Source organism: Corythoichthys intestinalis, chromosome 4 (genome assembly GCF_030265065.1).
Source record: "Corythoichthys intestinalis isolate RoL2023-P3 chromosome 4, ASM3026506v1, whole genome shotgun sequence".
In the NCBI taxonomy this organism is placed as follows: Eukaryota; Metazoa; Chordata; class Actinopteri; order Syngnathiformes; family Syngnathidae; genus Corythoichthys; species Corythoichthys intestinalis.
The window spans coordinates 16159624-16172390 of record NC_080398.1 but is presented as its reverse complement, the minus strand read 5'-3'; the positions used below and the strand labels follow the sequence as shown (position 1 = coordinate 16172390).

Sequence of the window (12767 nt, the reverse complement as noted above, 5' to 3'; positions counted from 1 at the left end):
ATTGGCATACTTTTTGTTGTGTTTGAAGATTTACCCTCCTTTTAAATTGGGTACCAACAAATAGTCAAACACTGTACATACATCATCATAATGATATATTGTAATTTACATTTAGGTGTGTATATAGTGGTACTTTAATAAGTTGAATTTATTTTCCGGTCAATACTCAAAACACTCATATATCAAATCATCTTTCACCACTGAAATAAAAGCTCCAAGCACCAAAAAACAAAAGTTTTTTTTAATTAGAAAAATATACCTTTATGATCTTGCACTTAGACATAAACAAACCGAATTGTTAAAGAGTTTGTGTATTGTTAAAATTTACTGCCTCCTGTGCTGTTTATTTTTCAGACACAATTAAACTGCAATAAAAAGTCGTGCTATTTGCTGAGGATAAAGAATATATGCCTATGCTGAGTCTGCATGTGCAGCTTCTTGTGTTCAAATCATAGATCTTGAAAAGTTTCAGATAACCCGTTATGTCTTAGCATTAAGCATGATGTGAAGTGATGTGAACCATAGCTCATGCTTGTACTAAAAATTGGGCTTTCCACTCAGGACAAAAAATAATCTGCCGGCAATGGCTCGTACCTGAAAATACGCGTGTAATGGATCACTCGTAAAAAAAGGGGGGGGGGGGGGGGGGGGTGCAGAGAAAGAGAGAGAGAGAGAGAGAGAGAGAGAGAGAGAGAGAGAGAGAGAGAGAGAGAGAAATTGAAGTGCTAACTTTAACTGCTTCTATTCAAATGAAACCGTGAATGTTTGCCCTGAAAATGTTTATGGGAGTTGATTTAAAGCTTTTCCATGGACAATGTGGTTATCAAAATGATTTGCCATAGTTTGAGTTTAATATGACAGCAGGGGCAAAGCAAGATGGCTGTATGTGATTACAACTATGAATGTCACATCAATATCTTCATCATTTTAAATCTGTAAACAGAGAGCCATAGGGATAAAATGAATACGACATTGCTTCAGATTGTCTCATTGTTCTGTATTTCAAAAATTATTTCGGCAATTATTACAATATGAAATAACAATTAATGCATTTAAATATTGTACTCAATGTACAACAGTTGTTGTTTTTTTCTTTCACAAGAAGCAGCAGCTCTTATTTAATTCCCAAGTGTTCTGTTGCTCATAAAAAAAAAAAAAAGTTTAAGTGAACCACAATTGTGCAAGCATACTTAATTCAAAGAAGGCATTACATGGCGAAAAAGCCAATAAACAAGCACCCTCACTGCTTTGAGTTTTATAGGCAATAAAATGTAATTAGAGAGGCCAAAAAGCCGTGGCTTTTGCTCTCCTTGACTACAAGCTTGTTTTGTCCAACTTGTTTCTTTGTTTGAACATTCAGATTTATACATTTTTTTAAAATGATAATAATAAAAACAAAAGCCGCTGGAAATAATTATTTAAGAAAAATCAATTTTACAAACGTTGTTGGAAAAATACATTTCGTTACAATAAATATGATCATTTATTTCCAGGTTAAATTTGGATTATTTTCTTTACAAACATATTTTAATATCTTGTAAATTAATACTAAACCCGTTTCAATAACTCAAATTGTGCTAGTCCATCGTTTCAGGTAATAAATGGACAATGGACCGAATTGGTCCAGTGTGGCAAAATGGAAGAAAGTTCCCGCAAAGAGGCGTCCATGCACAAGGAGTGCTCAGTGTGCATTACGGTAGAAGCATCATTGTCCGGGCCTATTGTGGAAGCACATGCAGGATGTTTAAAATTTGTCTCACTTGTGCACAAAGTCGAATAATGGTCTCTATTGTGGCTGCTGGGACAGTATTGCGAATTGAAAATATTTGGTTGGAAATACCTCTCCCCTTTAACGAGGAGCGCCTCCTCTTCATCTTCCAAAAAGTCCTCGGCGTGTATGCTTTCTCTCTTCCGGTTTTCCTTGCAGTGAGTCTGCCTTTTGTGCTTCATCCTGCGGTTCTGGAACCACACTTTGACCTGCTTATCGCTTAAATCCAACGAGGAGGCTATCTCCTGCCGCCTGGGTCTGCAGAGGTACTTGTTGAAGTGGAATTCCTTCTCCAGCTCCAGAAGTTGCGTGTTGTTATACGCCGTCCTCAGCCTCCTGCAGGACACCGCGGGACAATCGCCCTCGGTGATCGATTCCGTTGGAGCTGAAATTAAATGAGAAATATAATTGTGGACGAAAAATGTGCACAAGGTAAATGTGGTTTCGCAAAAAAAAAAAAAAAAAAAAAAAAAAAAGATTTATGCGCTCCATGTTGAATATGACACCATGAGATTAATGCCAGATGTATAATCCATCACGATTTAAAGACATGATTTAAAATCCAAATCCTGCAAGAGACGCCCACGTAGGGCCTGTCAAGCATGCGTGCAGATAACATGGAAGTTATTAACATGGGAATTATGAATCATGTTGTCTTGCCTTGCGGCGGAGAGAAGCCTGCAGGAGTCTCTCGGTGCCTCTTGCTGCTTTTCTCCTTCATCCACGGGTACTGCGCCATAGCCGATGGCTGTGGGCTTCCGGAGACCCTCGCCGGCCGGCCCGGAGGTGGGGGAGGAGGAATCGGCGTCGAGGTGGTGATTGAGGCACTCTGGAAACAGGCATCGCGCTGCTCAAGGGATGTCAGGCACTCGGCGAGCGACGGCTGGCTGTTGATGAAACCACTTTCAAGGCCGAATGTGGAATTCATCTTCTTCTCTCCCTCATTTGTTTCTCATGTTTCTTTGGGGAGATTAGTCATTTGGGAGGAAGAAAGTGAGATGAAGGAGACTGCTATACCAGAGTCGTTAGGGGACCTCTATAATCGGTGAACTGTTGCTTTCCGGAGGACATGGCTCGGAATCAGAGCGTGAGCTTTGTCACATGGTTGCATCTGCCCAATGACAATTTGGCGTTTTTATCAAAAGAGGCCATGCACTGTCCCTCCTCGTGATTGATAGGGTGAGGGAAGGGGAGGGAGGGGGAGAGAGAGAGAGAGAGAGAGAGAGAGAGAGAGAGAGGAGAGAGAGAGAGAGAGAGAGAGAGAGAGAAAGAGAGAGAGAGAGAGAGAGAGAGAGAGAGAGAGAGAGAGAGAGAGAGAGAGAGAGAGAGAAGAGAGAGAGAGAGAGAGAGAGAGAGAGAGAGAGAGAGAGAGAGAGAGAGAGAGAGAGAGAGAGAGAGAACGGTATAACGCAAGGGCGTAGGTTTGCATATAGGGAAAGTAGGGACATAACACTAACAACTTTTCAGGATGCTCAAATTGTCCCCACCAACTTTTAAGCAACGTTATTTGCATTATATAATTAGTTCATTTATATAGTATAAGAAATGTATGTCTTCCCATATGTTGTAAGGATAGAATCATTATTAAGTGATTTTTTTCCCCCATTATGTTCAGACTTACATTTATCCGTTTTGACGTGGTGAATGTGTCGGTCCATTTTCCCCCCCGTCAAACGCACGTTTGATTGGCTAATAATTTGCCCCCCAGCCACCCACCCGACAGATTCATGTCGACAACATGCCGCCTCCTCCGCCCCCTTCGAAGAGGAGGGATATTAGAAGGGTTTTTTTTTTTTTTTTTTTTTTTTGGCCAACAGGAGTAAGTAAATAATGTAAAAAGATGTCAATGTTGTGGAGGTGGGGGAAACACCACTAATTTTGCTATTGAGTGTCCAGCCTGCATCAAAAGTTGGCATATTATTAAACTGTGTGAACTTGCTAACCTGCAAAACTACTGCGGTCAGGCTTCTCCACAAGGAAGAACGAAGTCAAGCATTTGGGTCATTGTTTGCATTGTTTGTATAACGGTAATGCAATGCATTGGATTTAGAGTGCAAGTTCCTTGATTAAAAAAAAAAAAAAAACGGGGGACTTCAGGGTACACTGGCATGAACAGGAACTGACATGAAAAAAAAATCTGTGAAATGAAATCACACATCAGAATTTGATATAGAATACTTTGGTTCGAGTCTTGGGGTAGTCTAGTATGCCTCAGATGTAGATCGGTCCTTGGATATCTCAAATTCTTTTTCATTATTTTTTTTCCCATATCACTTTTATTTTACAGTAATTTAGGTAGGGTGAAGGGGTGCTCCAATGTCACCCAGAAGTGGACCCATTCTGGATGGCTCTCCATCCATTTTTTAAATAAAGGGACTTGCACTTCAAAATGTTTTCGTAGTTTTTGAAAATAAAGGTTTGAATCAAACGTTGTATCACCTGAGCCAATACACATGAAAGTTAGAATAAGCCAATACAGATTTATTTTGGAATTATCATTTAGCCTATCAATTAATTGGGTTCATATTCGTGAGAAATGTAGCTTTGACCCCCGTTCAATAATCTGTTTGGTCTTACTAATGTTCAGTCCTCAGCAAAAAGTGTACATGCAAGTTATGCCTTTATATCGTTCCTACCAATCTTGAGACCAAACCTACGCCCTTGGTATAACATCTTGTTGCAGCTATGCTGTGCTATTGGAAGGTTCTTGTGTAAAACAGTCCCATAGACAGACATACAGTATAACAGGTGGAAAATATATCTCAAATAAATATAAATAAATAAGTGAATAAAAAAATAAACAAATAAATAAATAAATAAATAGGATTTTTAAACAAAAATGCGGTGACATCTTGAATAAGAAACTGGAATATGACGTAAAACCTGCACCATACATGTGTAATTATATGAGACCCCCCCCCCCCCCGCTAAATATGTTGCAGTATTTAGAAATACGTTAGATGATTTAGGGCTGCATCAAATTATAGTAGAGAAATATAAATTCAACTCTATGTTATTAGCACTTTGAAACAACACTGGAACAAAGTACACTCAAAAAAATGCACATACACTATTTTAACTTTTAATTAGATGTTTTCATTGTATATACATATTAGTATTGTGTTTTTACACATTACTGAATCAATTGTTGTATTTAATATGTAAGAGAGTCAATTAAAACATTAATGAATAAGCATTGCTTAATGGTTACCAAACATGATTATAACTTTTAAATAGGTGTTTTTCATTGTATATACACATTAGCTTTGTGTTTTTACACATTACTGAATCCATTGTTATATTAATTATGTAAGAGAGTCAGAGATAACACCCATGAAAAAGCATTGCTTAATACTCTGTATGTAATGTGATTAAATAAATAAAATTAAATTTTAAATAGGTTTTTTCATTGTATATACATATTAGCTTTGTGGTTTTACAAATTACTGAACCCATTGTTGTATTTATCATGAAAAGAATCAATTAAAACACTTAAGAAAAAGCATCGCTTGGTATATGTATGTTACGTGATTGCACAAATTATATGACTCTTGTCCCTCTGAGGTTGCCGTACAAAGCAAAATCTGTGGAGTTGATTTAGTAGTGTTAAGATCAGTCTTGGCGCGGTGTCAATTAAGTGAGTAGAACACAGACACCCCTGGCAGAGTTAAATGTACGAGTAGATTTAATCAACCACACCCAATTTAAGTGCACGTGTTAGAAAACAAAGCAGGCGCAAAAACTTGTGGTTGAAGTGACACCACAACTGTAAGTAGTGCTGTCTGTAAATAGCTGGAGTGTGTCCGGTTGAAAGAAAACCTAGTAGTTAGCCTGACTTCTGTGCTAACTTAAGGGATGCAAAGTCCCTCTGTTGCCGCTCGTGAGTGCAACAGTAGGGTACAATTGCCAGTTTAGGCCCATGTTTTGCTCTAGGGTCTCCCTCTCATCCAGAATATTAATAACATCAGAATGAATATTTAAAATTAACACTCCTATTTTAAGAAAACAAATAGTGGTTACACATTTTGCATGTAAAATATTTGAATAGGAATTGCTTAACTTGTTCAAGTAGTTTTTAAGTCTAACTTAAATCATTCCGGCATTTTTGATCGAACTACATAACTTATGGTAATAGTTACTTAAAGCAGTTGTGTGAAACCACTTTAAATAAGGTTCTTGCATCAATACCATGTTTCATTTTTTTGAGTGAAATAGAACTCAAAGATAAGGCGATATAATATATCTTTTTTTTTTTTTTTAACTACATTTTAACGGTATTGTAGAATAAATGAATTTAATAATAAACAAACAAATAAATCATTAAATAATAACAAATTAGATGAAAGTACTGTGATACTAGAAAGAAGTCACAATTTTACAAGCGAAAGTTGTGTTTACAAGAACGAATCTGGAATGTTACAAGCAAAAGTCAACGTTTTACAAGAAAAAGGTCACAATGTCACAATTTTACAAAGTCCAAGCGAAACAAGTCAGCATTTTACAAGAAGTCAAATAAGAAAGTTTTGTTTTAATGGTTTTAAAGTCATGACTGTTAAACAAAAAAGGTTACAATTTTGCAACGTTAAATTCCATAAGAATTTCGATGAGGGGGGGAAAAATAAACAAGTAGAAATTTTACAAAGAAAAAGACAATCTGTTCAACGTGGTATACATTTATGCTGTTGAAATTACGACTTTCCTCTTGGAAAATTATGACTTCACTCTTGTAATTCCATATTAGCCTTTTCCTGCACCAGACCTCATGCCCCCTGTCGTACTCCCCCTTGGTCTGCACACTCATGCATTGGAGACCGTCTTACAGGGATTCGCCAATCACGTGACAACCCCTACCCCCACACAACCAGACACACAGGGATTTGAAATAATATGGATTTTGTGCACATTCGTTCACAATTCGAATACTTTTCTGTATAGAGGCCGTCCATTTACGTGTCTTTAAGCATTATGGAGTTTGCGTCCTATCCTATTCCACCTTTTCGTGAATGCCATAATACGTGCATAAAACATGGTTGGCTGCAGTGGAGAGTAGAAGTGATGTGCAGCCTACTAAGTATGAGGCAAAGGAAGGGAAAAGGTGCAGGAAGGATGTGAGGGCTGTTTATTGCACGGCTCTAAACAAAGAAGCCTGCATGTAATCAATCTTTCTCGCTCTGAGCCGTGACAGTTCCCTGCCCCAGGAACACATTTAAAGCATCTAACACTTCCTTACATCAGATTAGGACTAGCAGAAATAGCGAGAGGACACTCGAGCTGCATGAAGCGATCCAAAAAAAAAAAGTATTTATTTATATACAAGCGAAAGTCCATCTAAAGAAAAAAAATGAAGGTTTTTTTTTTTTCCGTTTTTTAAAAAGGACTACAGTGGATACGGAATGTATTTTTTGAACGAATGGAGCAGCTTTAGTATTGTTTTTGGAGGTGAGTGGGTGTTGGCATTCCCATTCACTCCTTTAAAAACAAAATATTCCAAGCAACCATATGCACGCATAACCCCAAAAAATCTATAATACCCATACTAAAGTGCTCCTATTAGTGCATGTATCTGAAGTTATGAATTATATATCCATGAAATCATGCACCTAGTGGATGAAAATAACAACAGGCTATGCGATGCCATAAATTTGTGTAATTACGCTTATGGACTCTTTTTATAAATATATACATGAATCAAATTGCAATATTCCGGACAATCGACTGAGTAATATGAATTCAATTCAATAATGGCTTCCGTATTTCCCATGCATGCGTTCAAAGAAGTACGAAATGTTTCAATTTGACACATGCTGTGTCACAACTTGCAAGTTGCACTTAAAATCAGCTATGCCTGTATAAGCAGTTTGGAAAATGGACTGATTTTTATTTGTGAATATATATATACTTGCAAGTTGCACTTAAAATCAGCTAAATAAGCAGTTTGGAAAATGGACTGATTTATTTGTGAATATACAGTATATGTTCGGGTAACTGAAGATAGGGGGTTGGGAGGTGTGTGCTGATATGTTTCCCGTCTGTTTCAACAACACGAGACATCTGGAAAGCAACATGACCGACATGTCGTTTTGGAAATATTTTAGAAAATGTACAATCTGCATATATTAAGTGTGATATATTTCAGCGAAAAATAAACACTTGCAAAAATGGCACGAGGGTGTCTCATTCGTCCTTTGGAGCTTTTACTTGATTATATACTGGATGTTTACAAAGTGTGACATTGTGAAGCGTTATTGAGGCTGTTAGTTAAAATGGGTGAATGTGTTTTTGCAGCCCAAGATCATATTTCACAGCATATTGTACCTGAGAGGCAAAGTGAAAGAAGACCATTCAAGCTGCCTAGACATGGAAAACAGATTTTTTTGTGTGTGTGCGTATACGTGCGTGTGTGCATGGTTTCCAACAGGTTCAGATTTAAAATAAATAAATAAATAAATAAATAAATAAATAAATAAATAAATAAATAAATAAATAAATACAATAAAACTTGATTTTATTTTTTTATTTATTTGTTTGTTCATAAATTCAAGCTTATATTAGTGATAAGCGATAACAAGACTTCAGTTCTAAAATGCCTAATTTTTTGTCCAAAAAACATGCAAAGGTTCCTCCCTAAATTTCTTTACGACTGTATTAATATTGTACGTAATATTTAAACCATACTGCAACACTATGCATGGTTGGTCACCTTACTTAAATAAAGTTTTAAAAAGTTTTTAATTACTTTTCCTAAATAATGTTTACATTAAAGTGTACTGCACGAAAGCAGATTCCAAAATGAACTTAAATGCAGCAAAATAATCAGCCATCAAAGATTAAATGCAAATATATCGTGTGCTTAAAAGTTAAATATAACCGAAATTTATACACATAAAGTACACTGTACTGAATTAATAATAATAATAATAATAATAACAATAATAGTAATAATATATTAATGATAAATGATGAATGATAATGATGATAATGATAAAGCAGACTGCATTGTTATTTATTAGCTTATTCTTGTTTGAATAAAATGCATGTTTCAAGTGTTCTTCATTTTATGTATATACGTAGGTGATATACCATATTTTTCGGACTATAAGTCGCTCCGGTGTATATGTCGCATTTTTGGGGGAAATTTACCTGATAAAATCCAATACATAGTACAGATATGTCATTTTGAAAGGCAATTTAAAATAAAAATACAATAGAGAACAACATGCTGAATAAGTGTACAGTATGATAATGTTACATGGTGCATGAACAACCAAATGCGAACGTGGCCAGGATGTTAATGTAACATAGCTATTAAGAGTTATTCAGATAACGATAGCATAAAGAACATGCTAACAAGTTTACCAAATCGTCAGGGTCACTCCAAAACACCAAAATAACATGTGGAATGATATAATAATGTGTTTATAATTTCACGCATGAGTCGCTCCTGAGTATAAGTCGCACTCCCAGCCAAACTATGAAAAAAACTGACTTATAGTCCAAAAAATACGATACTTATTTTCATACCACTAGTAAGAATTGTGTACTACACATCAAACTTTTAAAATAAGCTAGTTTGTGCAGAAGATTGGATCCCTCCCAGTAATGGGTTCCTCATTGGCTCATGTAGCAAGTTTAATGACACAACTGCAGTGGAGGTACTAAAATGTGATGGCCCACACATTGCATGTTCAAACCACGTGTTGTACAGCCAGGTGGTCTTGCAGGACTTGTTGGCATGTAACAATGTAACGTCTTGTCATACAAATCTTATCTCTGTAGATTTAAATAAACATTTTGTAAATGTTATTTCAAAGAAAAATTATATACACCTCAGATATGAAAATGCCATATAAGTACTGCCAATATGTGATACGTCCACATTTGGCTTTGATCAAAGCAGGTGAAGAGGACTGTACAGTCGATGAATGAACACCCACGTATTTTAGACTTTACTCCCATTTATAGTTCACTTGGAGGATGTCTCAGCTATGTTGTCAAAGATCTCTGATGAATTGGCCGCAGGCTGATAAGGTGATCGCAAACAACATCCTGCTAAGTTCTCTGCTGTTATTCATTGTCATATAGCTCCTTACAAGAAGCGGGGCCATAGTTAACAAATGTCGAAATAATGATCTAATGTTAACTGCCCTCATAAGAGACTGTATATACAGAATGTGTGTGTGAGGGTGGAGATTGGGTGTAATGAGAGGGGGTCATGTGAGGGTGTTATATTTTGGCCAAGTATTCACACCGCATCAGTCAGTTTGTGGGTATTGAGACAAAACCATTTTAATTTCAGTATTACAGAGCAACACATAATGAAATATTTTGTTTTTCTTGTAACCATTCCCTATTTCCAAGTCTCCCAGGTACTTCCCCTTCACTTCCAGCTTTCTGCTAGCGACTTCCGTTTTCACGTTAGTTTACATTGACACGTTAGTTTACATTGACAGCAATGGCGCTGGAGTGGCAACACTCACTAAAAACCCTGAAAAAAAAACACTATTTGGAAATACCACATCCTTCTGCCATCTTGACGTGGGAAGACAACATAAAGAAATGGCAGAAGGGTGACCACAAGTAAAATAATATCATATATATCTTATTGACTCTACGGCATTGGATGGAAACGCCATCAGGAACCTGAAAAGCTCCGAGACATTCCAGTACCTGCACAGCCACAAAGTTGAATGTATCCTCATACAAGAACACGGAATTTTAGTCATCATGAAGGCGGATGTGGAACCAAGCCAGTGCTCAATGCTCTGTACCACAAAGCATGGGTGCTGGTAACAAAGGAGGGAGAGGTCGAAACTACAGGCTGTACTTGTATCGCGGGTTCCGGTTGTTCGTGTAGTCATGCTGCTGCTGTGTTATGGAAGGTATGTTCTCCAATTATTCGAAACCTAAAATCTGGCGTATGAAAGGAATTGTTGCCTTTGCTATTGATATTACAAAGATGATTTGAATTATGAAGTTTAATAATTTTTTTCAACAAGTGGAGTTCATAAGAATAAATGTATAATCTTTTAGGTGGACCCTTTATGTTTAGAGAAGTGATCCACATTCTTGAAATATTGTCTGCTGGTTTCGCATGTAAGACATATGATGGGGTACATCCACAGTGGCGCTTTGTAGCTGGTCGGTGATAAAAATATTCCCCTTCAAACCATATATTTAGGCGCTTCCAGGAGTTCGCACAGCCACGCACATCACAGAAAGTCCTGGACCCTCGTTTACGTTGTGCTAAATCCATTTTTGGAGAATCAGTGGGTTCGTTTGATTTGATTTTGACCTCATCAACACACTGCTAACTTCAACCGCAACTCCTGACGTTTTGTCTAAACCGGAAGTTCGGAGCAGAAATTTTCCAAGATGGCGCCGCCCATGTTTCACTCAGGAAACTTGTCTATACTTTTCAAGATACATTGTGGGACATACTAAGGGAGCTCCGTATAAAAGTAAGGGATACTCATTACATATTTGAACAGCACCACAAAATGGCAAATATCTCCAGACAATGGGCAGTGCATGATTCTGAAAACTGCTAAAGAGCCTTTAAATCCAAACTACCTCCTAGTCGGGGACCATTGAAAGCCCGCCATTACAAATTGCTCCACTTCCTTAATGTGCAAATTTACTGCATAAATGATCACACATATGATGCATGAAGTAATAAATGGATAAAAGTTATAGAGCTGTAGAGTTGTAGCGGTCCTTCACTGCCAGCCCCAAATGGATTGGACGTCTATCACTGTCAATGGCAGCAGATGAGTTCACCACAAATGTGTTGATTTTCAGCAGAAGCCTAAAGGTTGTAATGTACGCTAACTTAGTTGTGACCCTTCAAGGCCGTGTCCTCCTCCATTGGAGGAAGGCCCTGCTAAACGCGGAAACCAAATTGGATGGTCTAACCATTGGAGTACTAGTATATTTTAGTTCAATCATGAAAAAAATGAAATGAATTTTCTTTTACATCAAATAAAATAAAATATAATAAAATAATATAAACTTAGGAAGCACCAGCTGAATTTCAAACATTTTTATACAGTGTACTATCAAGCTATAACCCTTGCCAAGCACTTACAGTTTCAAAAGCATTCTGGATCTGCGATACGGATATTAGCAGTCCACCAAAATCATAATGAGTGCAGGTGAGGCGCATTCAGACCAGAGTTTTAATGGACTGGGACAGGTTTTCGCGCAATCTTGCAACATAACAGACCTTCAAATGCAAACTTAGAGTTTGTAGACCCCAAATTGGGACATAACTATTGAAACCTCTTTTGACTTGGTCATAGCATTTGGTCATAATTTCAAAATGTATGTTTAGCAAAATCACAACATTGCTCACCAAAAGTTCAAGAACATACAAACAGTGAAGCATGGTGGCGGAAGCATCATGTTCAGTTGGAAATTGGGTATAAGACAACTCAATTCAACCAAAAATCCAACCTGTACATCTGAAATTTATTTGGGTCCATCAAATGCAGTGATAAATTCAGTCTGAACAGGAGTAAATCTCAATAAAACAGAGGGTGTGCACACTTGTGCAACGACAGTCTCTCACTGGTATATTTACACACCCATTTTTTTTAAAAAAGAAATTCAATCAATTTGTACAGTCAATAAGTTATTTTAATGGTAGGGAAAGTTTGAAATGATTTATAATGCTTTCAAACCTGACATTAAACAAGGGTTGGCAGATTTTTTTTAATATCCATCCACTGTGGAGATATAAATTGTAAGTGAATTATTTGATAATTTATGTATGCACCGGTCAAAGGAAAAAAAGAAGATATCGGCTTTCAACATTTTAACCCTTTATGTTTGTAAATTCACTGACGTCAACAAACGTCTCAATACAAAACCAGATGGAAATATTTTCTTTGCTCCAAGTAAGCCGGTGCTGCCACCTGCTGATCTCATGAACACAGCGTCACCTCGAGCGACCCAAAAAGATGATAAATTTGCATCATACTTTTTAAAAAAGCTGAAATGT

At 37.0% G+C, this 12767-nt stretch overlaps 1 protein-coding gene across 1 annotated transcript; it reads right to left on the bottom strand.

Moving 5' to 3' along the window:
* Positions 1–1086: 1086 nt before the first annotated feature.
* Positions 1087–2798, bottom strand: LOC130915020 (homeobox protein Hox-A2-like). Its single transcript, XM_057834688.1, has 2 exons — positions 2429–2798; positions 1087–2153 (listed from the first exon to the last, which is right to left on the bottom strand). The coding sequence occupies exons 1-2, from the start codon at positions 2694–2696 to the stop codon at positions 1591–1593; spliced, it is 831 nt and encodes a 276-aa protein (XP_057690671.1). The 5' UTR covers positions 2697–2798; the 3' UTR covers positions 1087–1590.
* Positions 2799–12767: the final 9969 nt, after the last annotated feature.